Below are 16,647 nucleotides of genomic sequence, written 5' to 3' on the forward strand. Positions count from 1 at the left end.
GACACATCTCCTTCAAATAAAGTTGATCAGGCTGTTGATTGTGTTCTGTGGAATGTTGTCTCACTCCTCTTCAATGACTGTGAGAAGTTGCTGGATATTGGCAGGAACTGGAACACACTCTCCGACACATGGATACAGAGCATCCCAAACATGCTCAATGGATGACATGTCTGGTGAGTATGCAAGCCATGGAAGAACTGGGACATTTTTAGATTCCAGGAATTGTGTACAGATCTTTGCAACATGGGGCCGTGCATTATCATGCTGAAACATGAGGGGATGGCGGCGGATGAATGGCACAACAATGGGCTTCAGGATCTCGTCATGGTATTTCTGTGCATTCAAATTGCCATTGATAAAATGCAACTGTGTTCGTTATCTGTAGCTTATACCCGCACATACCAGAATCCCAACGCCACCATGGGGCACTCTGTTCACTCCAAAGTGACACAAGTTTATTATTTGGTCCCATATTCCTAGCATGCAACGACGACATCAAGCTTGTGACACTACAAACTTGGATGCATTTGCAGTTTTTTTGGTTGTGTTTCAGATTATGTTGCGCCCAATAGAAATCTATGGTAAATAATGTATTAACACACCATAAGTACTTATGACACTTTTAAATGGGGGGACTAGATACATAAAGTGCATTCATTTCTAAACGGTAAAACAGATGTATGTATGAAAATACCCTCAAATTAAAAGTGACATTCCTTCGACCACCACATCATTCTTCCACCTTCTTCCACAATATTGCCAAAGTCAGGTCCTCCCTTCCTGCCTTTGAAACCCTCATCTACGCATTCATCACCTCTCGTCTGGAGTACTGCAACATACTACTCTCCGGCATCAATGCAAGCTCCCTTTATAAGCTGTAAATGGTTCCGAACACTGCAGCCCGACTCTTTACCCACACTAAGTCCTTGCAGCACATCACCCCTGTCCGCCATGAACGCCACTGGCTCCCTTTCTCCCAACTTGTTAACTACAAGATCCTACTTCTGACCTACAAAGCCCTTCAACACCTTACCTCTACAACCTTCTTCTCCCCTACCAACCCACACGCCTACTCCATTTCACTACAGCAGGCCTCCTTGCCGTTCCTAAGTCCAAGCTCCAGACCTTCGGCGACAGGGCCTTCTCCAGGGTTGCACCAAGGCTCTGGAACTCTCTCCCACCAAGAATGGCGGAGCCGGAGGGGATGGCTGCCGTTTTACGGGCTCCTAACCAACTGTGCTGTTTTGTTATTTATTTTGCAACTTGTTTTTTTATTTGTTTTGTACATAATGTTGCTGCTACCGTCTCTTATGCCTAAGAAGAGATTCTGGACATCAGAACACCTTGAACTGGACAAAGAATGTTTCTTTAATGAGTCCGATGTGAAGTATATACTGCTTTCTCAAAGAAAAAGTCCAAATCCCTTTCATTTGAGTGAAGACAGAGTAAAAGGAGGTCAGGCTGCCTTCTGAGAATTCGTAGGCGAGTGAGTAAACCTCCACTACCATCCGTTCTATTGGCCATGTGCAATCATTGCATGCAAACTTAAATCATTTTTACCTAATTTCTACCAGCATGTCACATGTGCAACCAGAGGGGAAAAAAACTCTAGACCACCTTTACTCCACACACCCTGTGTATAGCCTCGTTATTGTTATTTTAGTGTTTTATTTATTTTAATTTTATTTAGGTAGGCTAGTTGAGAACAAGTTCTCATTTGCAACTGCGACCTGGCCAAGATAAAGCAAAGCAGTGTGACACAGACAACAATACAGAGTTACACATGGAGTAAAAAATAAACAAGCCAATAACACAATAAACAAATCAATGACACAGTAGAAAAAAGAAAGTCTATATAGTGTGTGCAAAAGGCACGAGGAGGTAGGCAATAAATAGGCCATAGGAGCAAATAGTTACAATTTAGCAGAATAACACTGGATTGATAAATGAGCAGATGATGATGTGCAAGTAGAGATACTGGTGTGCAAAAGAGCAGAAAAGTTAATCAAATAAAAACAGTATGGGGATGAGGTAGATAGATTGGGTAGGCTATTTACAGATGGACTATGTACAGCTGCAGTGATCGGTTAGCTGCTCAGGGCGTGTAAATAAGCAATTTACTGTGAGGTCAACCTGTTGTATTCGGCGCATGTGTACATCAACATCTTTCAGTCCCTCCTAAAGTCTCACCTCTTCAGCATAGCCTACCCCTTGTGACACATTTGAATGCGGGTCAAAAGATAAATAAAAGTATTATCTGAGTTGTTTCGCTCCTACCGGCTCTCACCGTCATTAACAGAACTGAGGGAAAACAGTGCCTGGCAGGAAGGGTCGAAGGACACCGTCTACCGGTTAACCCCGCTTCCCGCTAGCACAGCAGGCGTGAGGATGGGGCGACACTATGTGCTAGCTAGCTTGTTAGTGACACCATGTGCTAGCTTGCTAGTTAGCTAAAACAGTGTGTTGCCCCCGCGTGCCGGAGAAAACTGTGCCTGAGAGGCGCCGGCGAAGAACACTGTCTACCGGTGTCTCCCCCGACTATCGCTAGCACAGCAGGTGGGAGGATGAGGGGGCACCATGTGCAAGCTAACTTGCAGTATAAAGAAAGGTTCCTGCAGATGCAGGAATGCCACGAATTTCAGGCCGCAATTGGGCCCTTCTCAAGAGTTTTGATATCTGCCACACCCCCTTTGAATCAGCAGTTTTAATGTCGGAGGAGAAATGCATGAACACATTTAAAGAGGATAGATTCTAGAACCAACTTCTCTAGTTATAAACGGCTTATGTGGCATGATATGAGTTAAAAACATAAATTCTAGTGTCAAAATGTTCTACAAAGTGTAAATGAGAAAATTGTGTTACACCAGACAAAATGCTGATACAGTATTTTTAACAGCTGTGAATGACAATAGAAGATGAAAGACCAGTGTAATATTTGAACATTGTTATATTAGAAGAACACTCACTGCTTCTACAGTATTATGTGAATGATGGTTTATTCTACATTGAACTGTTACACTTGCAAGTTATCAAAACACTTTGTTTAGGATATCTACATAAATTCAGCAATTGCACTCTTCTCATATTACTCTGTAGGCTACTAACAAATACATGAAATGATAAAACTTCAAGTAACAAGCTACTTTTTCATTTTATTTAACGAGGCAAGTCAGTGTAGCAAGGTGTAGAACTAGTTTCTCATTACACATTCCAGACACTGGTATTCCTTGCTATCTTGGCATACAGTGCCTGCAGAAAGAATGCCCACCCCTTGACTTTCCCCCCCACATTTTCCCTGAATTTAAAATGGATTAAATAGATATTGTGTGACTGGCCTACACACAATACCCCATAATGTCAAAGTGGAATTATGTTTTTAGACATTTTTACAAATGAAAATCTGAAATGTCTTCAGTCAATAAGTATTCAACCCTTGTGTTATGGCAAGCATAAATAAGTTCAGGAGTAAAAATGTGCCTAACAAATCACATAGGTTGCATGGACTCATTCGGTGTGCAATAAGTGTAACATGATTTTTGAATGACTACCTCATCTCTATACCCCACACATACAGATAATTGTATGGTCCCTCAGTCGAGCATTGCATTTCAAACCAATTCAACCACAAAGACCAGGGAGGTTTTCCAATGCCTCAAAGAAAGGAAACAATTAGTAAACTCAGCAAAAAAAGAAACGTCCTCTCACTGTCAACTGCTTTTATTTTCAGCAAACTTAACATGGGTAAATATTTGTATAGACATAAGATTCAACAACTGAGACATAAACTGAACAAGTTCCACAGACATGTGGGTAACAGAAATGGAATAATGTGTCCCTGAACAAAGGGGGGTCAAAATCAAAAGTAACAGTCAGTATCTGGTGTGGCCACTTAGCTGCATTAAGTACAGCAGTGAATCTCCTCCTCATGGAGTGCACCAGATTTGCAAGTTCTTTCTGTGAGTTGTTTCCCCACTCTTCCACCAAGACACCTGCAAGTTCCCGGACATTTCTGGGGGGAATGGCCCTAGCCCTCACCCTCCGATCCAACAGGTCCCAGACGTACTCAATGGGATTGAGATCAGGGCTCTTCACTGGCCATGGCAGAATACTGACATTCCTGTCTTGCAGAAAATCACGCACAGAACGAGCAGTATGGTTGGTGGCATTGTCATGCTGGAGAGTCATGTCAGGATGAGCCTGCAGGAAGGGTACCACATGAGGGAGGAGGATGTCTTCCCTGTAACGCACAGCGTTGAGATTGCCTGCAATGACAACAAGCTCAGGTCGATTATGCTGTGACACACCGCCCCAGACCATGACGGACCCTCCACCTCCAAATCGATCCCGCTCCAGAGTACAGGCCTCGGTGTAACGCTCATTCCTTCAACCATAAATGCAAATCTGACCATCACCACTGGTGAGACAAAACCGCAACTCGTCAGTGAAGAGCACTTTTTTTCCAGTCCTGTCTGGTCCAGGGACGGTGGGTTTGTGCCACGGTGATGTCTGGTGAGGACCAGCCTTACAACAGGCCTACAAGTCCTCAGTCCAGCCTCTCTCAGCCTATTGCGGACAGTCTGAGCACTGATGGAGAGATTGTGCGTTCCTGGTGTAACTCGGGCAGATGTTGTTACCATCCTGTACCTGTCCCGCAGGTGTGATGTTCGGATGTACCGATCCTGTGTAGGTGTTGCCACACGTGGTCTGCCACTGCGAGGAAGATCAACTGTCCGTCCTATCTCCCTGTAGCGCTGTCTTAGGCATCTCACAGTACAGCCATTGCAATTTATTGCCCTGGCCAAATCTGCAGTCCTCATGTCTCCTTGCAGCATGCCTAAGGCACGTTCACGCAGATGAGCAGGGACTCTGGGCATCTTTCTTTTGGTGTTTTTCAGAGTCAGTAGAAAGGCCTCTTTAGTGTCCTAAGTGTTCATAACTGTTACCTTAATTGCCTACCGTCTGTACGCTGTTAGTGTCTTAATGACTGTTCCACAGGTGCATGTTCATTAATCGTTTATGGTCCATTGAACAAGCATGGGAAACAGTGTTTAAACCCTTTACAATGAAAATCTGTGAAGTTATTTGGATTTTGACAAATTATCTTTGAAAGACAGGGTCCTGAAAAAGGGATGTTTATTTTTTTGCTGAGTTTAGATGGGTAAAAAAAAGCAGACATTGAATATCCCTTTGACATTAATTACACTTTGGGATGGTGTATCAATACACCCAGTCACTACAAAGATAAAGGCGTCCTCAGTAGCCAGACTTCCTAACTCAGTTGCCAGAGAGGAAGAAAACTGCTCAGGGATTTCATGGCAAGGCCAATGATGACTTTAAAACAGTTAGAGTTGAAAGACTGATAGGATCAAATGGAGGACAGCTTAACATTGTAATTACTCCACAATACTAACCTAAATGACAGAGCTAAAAGAAGGAAGCCTGTACAGAATTTTAAAAATCCAAATCATACATCCTGTTTGCAATAAGGAACTAAAGTAAAACTGCAAAAAATATGGCAAAGAAATAAACTTTATGTTCTGGATATAATAACAATAACCTAAAACACAACGCCAAATATACACTGGAGTTGCTTACAAGACAACATTAAAATGTTAATGAGTGGTTACAATCTGCTTGAAAATCTATGGCAAGACTTGAAAATAGCTGTCTGGCAATGCTCAACAACCAACTTGCCAGAGCTTGAAGAATTAAAAATAATAATGTGCAAATATTGTACAATCTAGGTGCAAAGCTCTTAAAGACTTAAAGACCCAGAAAGACTCACAGCTGTAATCGCTGCCAAAGGTGATTCTAACATGTATTGACTCAGGGATGTGAATACTGTATTTCATTTTCAATGCATTTGCAAAAAAATATGTTATCACTATCATTATGGGGTAGTGTGTAATTTTTTAAAATATTACATTCTGAATTCAGGCTGTAACACAAAGTGTGGAATAAGTCAATGGATATGAATACTTTCTGAATGCACTGTAACTGATTTGACAGAGAAATATCACCCAGCTAGCCTATCTCGAAACTGTGCTAGCTAGCTAGCTGCTGTCAGGTTGGCTAAACACAAGATCAACACAGGCTTTAGTCTACACATAGAACTGAATTAGCAGATCATCTTGAGATCAAGAGAAGTTAACTTCAAAACTTCTAAGTCAGGCAGGTAGCCTGGTGGGTAGGAGTGTTGGGCCAGTCACCAAAAGGTTGCTGGACCGAATCCTTGGGCTGACATGTTAAAAATCTGTAAACCTATCCCTGAGCAAGACAGTTCCACAGGTGCCGATGACGTGGATGTCGATTAAGGCAGCCCCCCGCTCCTCTCTGATTACCCCTAAAAATACACATTGCAGTTGAATGCATTCAATTGTATCAAAGCTAGCTTAACTCACTGTTACTCACCCTTGTCTCTGTTTGTTTGTTGTGATTGAAGGGGCAAAGAAACATCCACATTAAACCACAAAGACAACTATTTTGGCCTTCAGGAATGGCTGCTGTATTTCGTAATGAGCACCGGAAGTATCACAAGCGCAATCAGTGAGTGCAGTTCACCTTTAAAAATGATATGCTATTTATCCTTTTATCTATAAAATGTCTTGCACAACTAACTTAAACAAATTATCACTTTACTCATTTATTTTGGGATCCATCCCTGTAACCGTCCTTCCCTGATGATGCTCAAGTGGACAAGGACTGTCTCATTAAATACAAGCACATTTATGTCCATCACTCTCCTCGTCGCTACTCCTCCATTACCTTGGACCTTTTTCAAAAAGAGACGAGGACTGAGGACACATCACACTATTTTCCCTACTTTAAGGCCCTCCCCATTCTTTTCATTTTTTAAAGTTTCTCCCTGCTGGTGTTATCTTGTAGTGGTCAGTTTTTTTAAAGTTTCTACAATTCTAAATCGACTTTGGGTCATTGAGAAGCGCTATATAATTGTCCCATGTATTATCATTTATCTAAAAGTGCAGATTGACTCATGAAATCAATATGATTATTTATTATATAATGTTGTTTTTATGATTTTGTGGTACAAACACACATTGTTACCAGTTGTAAATAAGTTGTTATAATGAAAGTGATGAGCCATCAGTCAAACATGAAAACATATTCACATATCAATTCGTAGGAAAAACTTGTCAAAACGTCTCAAAATACCTTCTGTACCACAATTTCACATAGAAAGTGTTAGCGAAAAACAATGCAATTAAGTTTATATTTGTTCCATCTGTTCTGAGACTACATTAAACTTGTGTGTGGATCCCCAGGGTATGCGGGTACCATGTATTGAGACACTGCATTCTCTGCTATGTGAGTTCTCTGATGTGACGTCATTTTGGAGCGCCGGGTGAAGCATTTCCCACACTGTGCGCACTCATACGGTTTCTCCCCACTGTGGACCATAGCATGTCTGATCAGGTTGCACTGCTTGGTAAAACTCCTGCCACACTGTTCACAGGTGTACGGTTTCTCTCCGGTGTGACTTCGGAGGTGTTCTTTGAGCTGGCAGAGACGCTGGAAGCTCTTCCCACAGAAGGTGCAGCTGAATCGCCTCTCGGTGGTGCCGCCTGATCTCCACTGACTCCTCATTCTCTTCACCATGTTAAAACTACTGTGACTCAGGCTGTATCCAGAGAAGGTGGAGGTGGTGGCCATGTTTGACCCTGTCATGCACTCACTCAATCTCACTGTTGCTTCTGAAGCCCTGTATTGATGCAGTCTTGGCTGTAGAGCTAAACTATTTCCTTCATTACTTGAGTTCAGCATCTCACTGCTCTGTCCCTCTGGCATCTGTTGTCTAGTCTCATCAGCCAATGTCCTGACATGTCTTGTCATGTGTTTTGCTGCACTGAACATGTTAGCATGTGGTTTCCATATAGAAGAGTGAAGCGATGGCCCTACATCATCTGTCATAGTAGGAACAGATGGCAGCCCACTATGAGATGGGACCATTGAGATATTCTGAGAGTACTCTTCTGTGGAATGAAAGGAGAAATCTGGGTGACCATCAGGGTCAGTGTCTCTGCCTGGATCCACAGAGGTCCACAGCTGCCCATCAGTCTCATCCATGACAAACTGGTCAGGTCCTGCCAGGGTCATGGTCTGATCCAGCTCCTCCTCTTTCACCATCACTAGGTCTAGTGAGTCCTCGTCCGGCCGGTGCTGCTCTGTGCTGAACACCTCTGTAGATGCGAGCTGGGGTGTGCCTGGTTCCTCTGGACGATCAGAATTGGGGTAATGTTCCACTGAGTCCCTGGGAGATATATTGGGTTGTGTGATGAAGTCCTCATCACAGTGCCGTTGCTCAAAGGATGGTGGTTTCACAGGCTTGGAACCAGACTCTAATGATTTGGGGATCAACAGAAATTAAACATTACAAAAGACCCTTAACAGTTGCAAAACATGACTGCTTTAGAACTGACTGTGTGCGTACATTCCCTCCATATGCCAGAACATGAAGCACCCAACACCAATGTAGCAATTTGGAATGTGCATACTACCACACCCACACATTCTTCCATAGACAGACAGAGCAGTACCCCTTATGGTCACACCCACCCTCTCCAGTAATCCTGAGCTCTTCCTGAGGGTCAGTCTTCCACACGTCCTCTGCTGTCTCCTCATCTTTGATCAGTATGGGTTCAGTCTCCACTCTCTGCTCCACATCTGTAGGCTGTAACAGGGACTGAGGTTATTACTCTGGACAAACAGCATATCTAACCCTTTTCATACTCATGAATCACACAAAAGCGCAAAAATCTCCTGATAATCCAATATCAGAATTGATCAAGATGTCAGGTCTCTGTAATTGTTAAAGGTGATGTATCATACCTGGGGTTGAGAGTCCTCTTCAACAGCCAGCTCTTCGTCTCTGCACTGTGAGTTACTCCTCTGTTTTTTCAAAACAATCTTGACTGGATATGAAGATCTCTCTGAAGCCACGGGGTAAAAACCTGGAAAATAATGGTTTTCAGTCAAATATTAAATATTAGGCTATTCACACATTTGGGTTTTGCATATACTATCAATTTACTAGTCTGGAGATGCGACGTAAAATTTCCTTGAATTCTATATCGGGCATAAATGAGCGTCAGGATCAGGAAAGTTCTCTCACGACCTCACAAGCCAGAATGTTGAATAAAATCATATTTTAACTTACTTAACCAGTTGTCATTGATCCTTGAGCTGGTAGGAAAAGCGGTACGGCAAGCGGTACCGGAGTGCCAAGTCTGGGAACAAAAGGCTCCTGAACAGCTTCTACCCACCAAGCCATAAGATTGCTGAATAGTTCATCAAATGGCATCCCTGACTACTTGCACTGACTCTCTTGCACCAGCTCTATCCACACTCACACTCCAACACACACATACACTACATAAGCTCACAAAACACACACTTCACATACGCCGCTACTACTCTGTATTATTTATCCTGATTGCCAAGTCACTTTTCCCCCTACCTGCATGTACATACAGTTGAAGTCAGAAGTTTAAATGTATTTGGCTAAGGTCTATGTAAACTCAGTTTTTCACAATTCCTGACATTTAATCCTAGTAAAAATTCCCTGTCTTAGGTCAGTTAGGATCACCACTTTATTTTAAGAATGTGAAATGTCCGAATAATAGTAGAGAGAATGATTAATTTCAGCTTTTATTTCATCCCATTCTCAGTGGGTCAGAAGTTTACATACACTTAATTAGTATTTGGTAGCATTGCCTTTAAATGGTTTAATATGGGTCAAATGTTTTGGGTAGCCTTCCACAACAAGATGGGTGAATTATGGCCTATTCCTCTTGACAGAGCTGGTGTAACTGAGTCAGGTTTGTCGGCCTCCTTGCTCGCACACGCCTTTTCAGTTCTGCCCACACATTTTCTTTGGGATTGAGATCAGGTATTTGTGATGGCCACTCCAATACCTTGACTTTGCTGTCCTTAAGCCCTTTTGCCACAACTTTGGAAGTATGCTTGGGGTCATTGTCCATTTGGAAGACCCATTTGCGACCAAGCTTTAACTTCCTGACTGATGTCTTGAGATGTTGCTTCAATAAATCCACATAATTTCCCATCCTCATGATGCCATCTATTTTGTGAAGTGCACCAGTCCCTCCTGCAACAAAGCACCCGCACAAGCCTCCCCCTTTTCCCTCCAAACACAACGATGGTCATTATGGCCAAACAGTTCTATTTTTGTTTCATCAGACCAGAGGACATTTCTCCAGAAAGTACGAACTTTGTCCCCATGTGCGGTTGCAAATCCATAGTCTGGCTTTTTTTAATGGCGGTTATGGAGCAGTGGCTTCTCCATGCTGAGTGGCCTTTCAGGTTATGTCGATATAGGACTCGTTTTCACTGTGGATATAGATACTTTTGTACCCTTTTCCTCCAGCATCTTCACAAGGTCCTTTGCTGTTGTTCTGGGATTGAATTGCACTTTTCACACCAAAGTACATTCATCTCTAGGAGACACAATGAGTCTCCTTCCTGAGAAGTATGACGACTGCATGGTCCCATGGTGTTTATACTTGCACTTACAGGCGTTTGGAAATTGCTCCCATGGATGAACCAGACTTTTGGAGGTGTACAATTGTTCATGTCTAAGATCACTTTAGCACCACCCTAAAAACCCGATTCAAATTCGACACAAACCTTCAAATAGGTATGTAATGACACATTATATAAACTCTTTATAGTGTTTTATTTACATTTTAGAGGCGATAAGGTGATAAGTTTGACAGATCGAGTGGGAAAAAAGCAATTTTCCCACACAACATCTCTCCTTCTCACTATCACGCATTAGTTTCGCTTCCCCACCCGCCGTTTTTAAAAAGACCCGACGGGGCTCGACGGGACCCGACGGGGCTTGCCTGCTTGAATTATGCAGAAAAGGGAAGCGTTTAGGTCATGTAATTGATTCTGTTGGAAAGGGGAGAAATTGTGCTTTACAATGGTATTGACATTACAGTTGATCTGGAAGTATTACGTTTTTGGGGCGCTAAAGTAAGGGCAATTTTACGGACCAAGGCGATGTAAGAGTTTACGTTACACCTGTTGTATTCGGCGCATGTGACAAATACAATTTGATTGTGAGACAATATCCACAGGAAAGTATAATTAAATCAACCTTTCAAAGTGCTCTCGAGTGGAGCAGCATCACTACAGACCCTGGTTCAATCCCGGGCTGTATCACAAATGGTTGTGATCGGGAGTCACATAGGGCAAAGCACAATTGGCCCAGCGTCATCCTGGTTTAGGGGAGGGTTTGGTCATCATTGTAAAATAATAATTTGTTCTTAGTATTAACTGACTTTTTCTATAACCTGAAGCATGCACAAAACCATTACGGAGCTAGGCAAGTATGCATGGTGGTGTGCATGTATTTTCAAATTGTGTGCATGCTTCAGGTGATAGAAATATTAATAAACTACAAGCACTTTGAAAAGTTTATTTTATTATACTTTCCTGTGGCTCACACATATTCCTACATGCCAACGGCCCAACCGGTAAAGTAAATTAAACTATTTTTTACATTCTGATTGGTAGAGATCGTGAGTCAACTTTCCTGATCCAAACGCTCATTTATGCCGGACGTTGAATCCAGTATAATTCAGACGTTCCAGGCTATACATTTACAATAAAAATTAACACATCAACTAACAGTACCTTTTCGTCTGCGCGTCTTCTCCAGCTCGCTCTCCATCATTTGCCACTTCCTTTTCAGTACATCAATATCTCGCTGGCTTTGGGTCATTTCCAAACGTATAACAGCACAGCTATCATCTACACGTTTGTTTATTTCTGCTACTGCTGCTTTAGCCAATACCTCCATAACCGATACCAACTGCGCCTGAAAATTGCAGCTCGCCATCTTGTCCTGCCCAAATTACAGATGCGTATTTCTTGTGTGAAGTAAATACGATTCAATTTCCAAGATAACGTGCAAAAAACAAGCCGTATATGTTGATAAATGACAACAATGTAGTGAAGCGGGAGATACGCGCAATTGTTCTTCTTCTTCTGTGGTATAATGGCGTTCGCAACAATGTGATGTGCATTCCGCCACCTACTGTGCGGGTGAATAATAAAGATCACAAAAATTGAAATATGTAAGTAAAATATAAATTTAAAAAACATCAACCTGCTTTTCTGTTTTAAAAAAAAGAAGAAAAAAAAGTTCTTATCAGGTCCCTACACAGGCTTGAACGACTCCTGTTAGGGCGGGACATTTCCTAGCGACAATAGTCCTTGTAGTGTTTCTGCTGTGAAGTCTTGAAGCCCCTGTCATCGCTCTTCAGTTCATCTTGTTAAGTTTATTTATTACCGTAAATATCAGAGTGCAACAGCCTTTCAAAAATGTTATGAATTAGCACTGGCCAGCAAATAACAGGGTATATTCTAATTTGCATATACAGTGAAAGGTAGCCATATCTAGAAGACAAAAAATATTCAGGTGGCACACTTGGTTATTAATGCATAATAGGCCTTCAGAAAGTATTCACAGCCCTTGACATTTTCCACATGATGCTATGTGACAGCCTGCATTTAAAATTGATTACATTTGGATTTTGTATCACTGGCATACACACAATACCCCATATTGTCAAAGTCGAATGATGTTTTTAGACATTTTTACTAATTAATTCAAAATGAAAAGCTGAATTCTCTTATGGCAAGCCTAAATAAGTTCAGAAGTAAACATTTGCTTGAGTCACATAAGTTGCATGGACTCACTCTGTGCAATAATAGTGTTTTAACATGATTTTTGAATGACTACCTCATCTCTGTACCCCACACTTACAATTATCTGTAAGGTGCATCAGTCGAGCAGTGAATTTCAAACACAAATTCAATCATAAGACCAGGGAAGTTTTCCAATGCCTCACAAAGAAAGGCCCCTATTGGTAGATGGGTAAAATAAAATCATTCTAAAAGCAGACTGCACCTGTACATAGCCCATCCAACTACCTCATCCCCATACTGTTATTTATTTTGCTCCTTTGCACCCCAGTATCTCTACTTGCACATTCATCTTCTGCACATCTAGCACTCCAGTGTTTAAATGTTTTAATGTAATTGTTTCGCCACTATGGCCTATTTATTGTCTTACCTCCCTCATCCTACCTCATTTGCTAACACTGTATATAGACTTTTTCTATTGTATTATTGACTGTATGTTTGTTTATTCCATGTGTAACTCTGTGTTGTTGTATGCGTCTAACTGCTTAGCTTTATCCTGGCCAGGTCGCAGTTGTAAATGAGAACTTGTTCTCAACTAGCCTACCTGGTTAAATAAAGGTGAAATAAATAAATAAAAACATTGAATATCCCTTTGAGCATGGTGAAGTTAATACTTACACTTTGGATGGTGTATCAATACACCCAGTCACTACAAAGACACAGGTGGCCTTCCTAACTCAGTTGCAAGAGGAAGGAAACAGCACAGGGATTTCACCATGAGGCCAATGGTGACTTAAAAACAGTTACAGTGGGGCAAAAAAGTATTTAGTCAGCCACCAATTGTGCAAGTTCTCCCACGTAAAAAGATGAGAGGCCTGTAATTTTCATTATAGGTACACTTCAACTATGACAGACAATATGAGAGAAAAAAAATCTAGAAAATCACATTGTAGGATTTTTTATGAATTTATTTGCAAATTATGGTGGAAAATAAATATTTTTAAGTGGGAGAACTTGCACAATTGGTGGCTGACTAAATACTTTTTTGCCCCACTGTATAGTTTAATGGCTGTGATCGGAGAAACAGAGGACAGCATAACATTGTAGTCAGTGGTGGAAAAAGTACCTAATTGTCAACCTTGAGTCAAAGTAAACATACCTTAATAGAAAATGACTCAAGTAAAAGTGAAAGTCAACAAGTAAAATACTACAAGTATTTGGTAATAAATATACTTAAGTATCGAAAGTATAAATAATTTCAAATTCTTTACATTAAGCAAACCAGATGGCACAATGTTCTTGTTTTTTTAGCCAGGGGCACACTCCAACATTCAGACAACTTATAAATGAAGTGTTTGTGTTTAGTGAGTCAGATCAGACGCAGTAGGGATTTGGACCATTTTCCTGTCCTGCTAAGCATTCAAAATGTAACAAGTACTTTCGGGTGTCAGAGAAAACGTATGTAGTAAAAAGTACATTATTTTCTTGAGGAATGTAGTGAAGTAAAAAGTTGTCAAAAATATAAATAGTAAAGATTCCCCAAAAAAACTACTTAAGTGGTACTCAAAAGTATTTCTGCATAAGTACTTTACCCCACTGATTGTAGTTACTCCACAATACTAACCTAAATGACAGAGTACATTTTCTATTTAACCTTTACTTTACTAGGTAAGTTGACTATTTTTTAAATTTCACCTTTACTTAACCAGGTAGGCAAGTTGAGAACAAGTTCTCATTTACAATTGCGACCTGGCAAAGATAAAGCAAAGCAGTTCGACACAACAACACAGTTACACATGGTGTAAAACAAACATGCAGTCAATAATACAGTAGAAAAATAAGTCTATATACAATGTGAGCAAATGAGGTGAGATTTGGGAGGTAAAGGCAAAAAAGGCCATGGGGGCGAAGTAAATACAATACGGCAAGTAATACACTGGAATGGTAGATTTGCAGTGGAAGACTGTGCAAAGTAGAAAAATAAATAATGGGGTGCAAAGGAGCAAAATAAATACAGTAGGGGAAGAGGTAGTTGTTTGGGCTAAATTATAGGTGGGCTATGTACAGGTGCAGTAATCTGTGAGCTGCTCTGACAGTTGGTGCTTAAAGCTAGTGAGGGAGATAAGTGTTTCCAGTTTCAAAGATTTTTGTAGTTCGTTCCAGTCATTGGCAGCAGAGAACTGGAAGGAGAAGTGGCCAAAGAAATAATTGGTTTTGGGGGTGACATACAGTACCTGCTGGAACGCGTGCTACAGGTGGGTGCTGCTATGGTGACCAGCGAGCTGAGATAAAGGGGGACTTTACCTAGCAGGGTCTTGTAGATGACCTGGAGCCAGGGGGTTTGGCGAGGAGTATGAAGCGAGGGCCAGCCAACGAGAGTTTACAGGTCGCAGTGGTGTGTAGTAGATGGGGCATTGGTGACAAAACGGAGAAACTGTGATAGACTGCATCCAATTTATTGAGTAGGGTATTGGAGGCTATTTTGTAAATGACATCGCCGAAGTCGAGGATCAGTAGGATGGTCAGTTTTACAAGGGTATGTTTGGCAGCATGAGTGAAGGATGCTTTGTTGCGAAATAGGAAGCCAATTCTAGATTTAACTTTGGATTGGAGATGTTTGATGTGGGTCTGGAAGGAGAGTTTACAGTCTAACCAGACACGTAGGTATTTGTAGTTGTCAACATATTCTAAGTCAGAACTGTCCAGAGTAGTGATGCTGGACGGGCGGGCAGGTGCAGGCAGCGATCAGTTGAAGAGCATGCATTTAGTTTTGAGTTTGTGTTGCAGGAAGCAAATTTTGGCTTGAAAAAGCTCGCCTTGGCTTTTCTAACTGCCTGTGTATATTGGTTTCTAACTTCCCTGAAAAGTTGCATATCACGGGGGCTGTTCAATGCTAATGCAGAACGCCATAGGATGTTTCTGTGTTGGTTAAGGGCAGTCAGGTCTGGAGAGAACCAATGGCTATATCTGTTTCTGGTTCTAAATGTCTTGAATGGGGCGTGCTTATTTAAGATGGTGAGGAAGGCATAAAAAAAAAACAGGCATCCTCTACTGACAGGATGAGGTCAATATCCTTCCAGGATACCCAGGCCAGGTCTATTAGAAAGGCCTGCTCGCTGAAGTGTTTGACAGTGATGAGTGGAGGTAATTTGACCACTAACCCATTACGGATGCAGGCAATGAGGCAGTGATTGCTGAGATCTTGGTTGAAAACAGCAGAGGTGTATTAAGAGGGCAATTTGGTTAGGATGATATCTATGAGGGTGCCCGTGTTTAAGGCTTTGGGGTGGTACCTGGTAGGTTCATTGATAATTTGTGTCAGATTGAGGGCATCAAGCTTAGATTGTAGGATGGCTGGGGTGTTAAGCACGTTCCAGTTTAGGTCACCTAGCAGCACGAGCTCTGAAGATAGATGGGGGGCAATCAGTTCACATATGGTGTCCAGAGCACAGCTGGGGGCAGAGGGTGGTCTATAGCAGGCAACAGTGAGATACTTGTTTTTAGAGAGGTGGATTTCTAAAAGTAGAAGTTCAAATAGTTTGGGTACAGACCTGGATAGTAGGACAGAACTCTGCAGGCTCTCTCTGCAGTAGATTGCAACACCACCCCCTTTGGCCTTTCTATCTTGTCTGAAAATGTTGTAGTTAGGGATGAGATTTCAAGAGTATTTGGTGGTCTTCTTTTGGTGGACTGAGAACCCATTCTCATTTACAGCACCTGTACACCTGGGGAATAGTTACAGGGGATCGGATGAAGGAGTCAATTGTAAGCTCGGTTTGATTAGGTGACCGTATGAGGGCAAGATTGGGATTTTAGCCTGGACACCGGGGTTAACAACCCCATTCTTACGATAAGTGCCATGGGCTCTTTAGTGACCACAGAGTCAGGACACCCATTTAACATCCCATCCGAAAGATGGCACCCTACACAGGGCAATGTCCCCAATCACTGCCCTGG

General features: G+C 41.8%; 1 protein-coding gene across 1 annotated transcript; it reads right to left on the reverse strand.

Annotated features, from left to right (window-relative positions):
- Positions 1 to 7,000: 7,000 nt before the first annotated feature.
- LOC116352814 (zinc finger protein 263-like) lies at positions 7,001 to 12,293 on the reverse strand. The gene is made up of 4 exons (XM_031810628.1): positions 11,677 to 12,293; positions 8,848 to 8,969; positions 8,575 to 8,689; positions 7,001 to 8,357 (listed from the first exon to the last, which is right to left on the reverse strand). Exons 1-4 carry the CDS (start codon positions 11,879 to 11,881, stop codon positions 7,255 to 7,257), a joined length of 1,545 nt encoding a protein of 514 aa, XP_031666488.1. The 5' UTR covers positions 11,882 to 12,293; the 3' UTR covers positions 7,001 to 7,254.
- Between the last annotated feature and the right edge of the window lie 4,354 nt (positions 12,294 to 16,647).

This window comes from Oncorhynchus kisutch, linkage group LG30 (genome assembly GCF_002021735.2).
Source record: "Oncorhynchus kisutch isolate 150728-3 linkage group LG30, Okis_V2, whole genome shotgun sequence".
NCBI classification, from domain to species: Eukaryota; Metazoa; Chordata; class Actinopteri; order Salmoniformes; family Salmonidae; genus Oncorhynchus; species Oncorhynchus kisutch.

Bases quoted from the DNA above. Each gene is read 5' to 3' on its own strand.
- LOC116352814 (XM_031810628.1), bottom strand. From the start codon at position 11,881: ATGGCGAGCTGCAATTTTCAGGCGCAGTTGGTATCGGTTATGGAGGTA. The intron at 8,970-11,676 runs GTACTGTTAGTT...ATTATTTTCCAG, and splicing joins GAAGACGCGCAGACGAAAAG to GTTTTTACCCCGTGGCTTCA. The intron at 8,690-8,847 runs GTATGATACATC...TCCCTGTTACAG, and splicing joins AAGAGGACTCTCAACCCCAG to CCTACAGATGTGGAGCAGAG.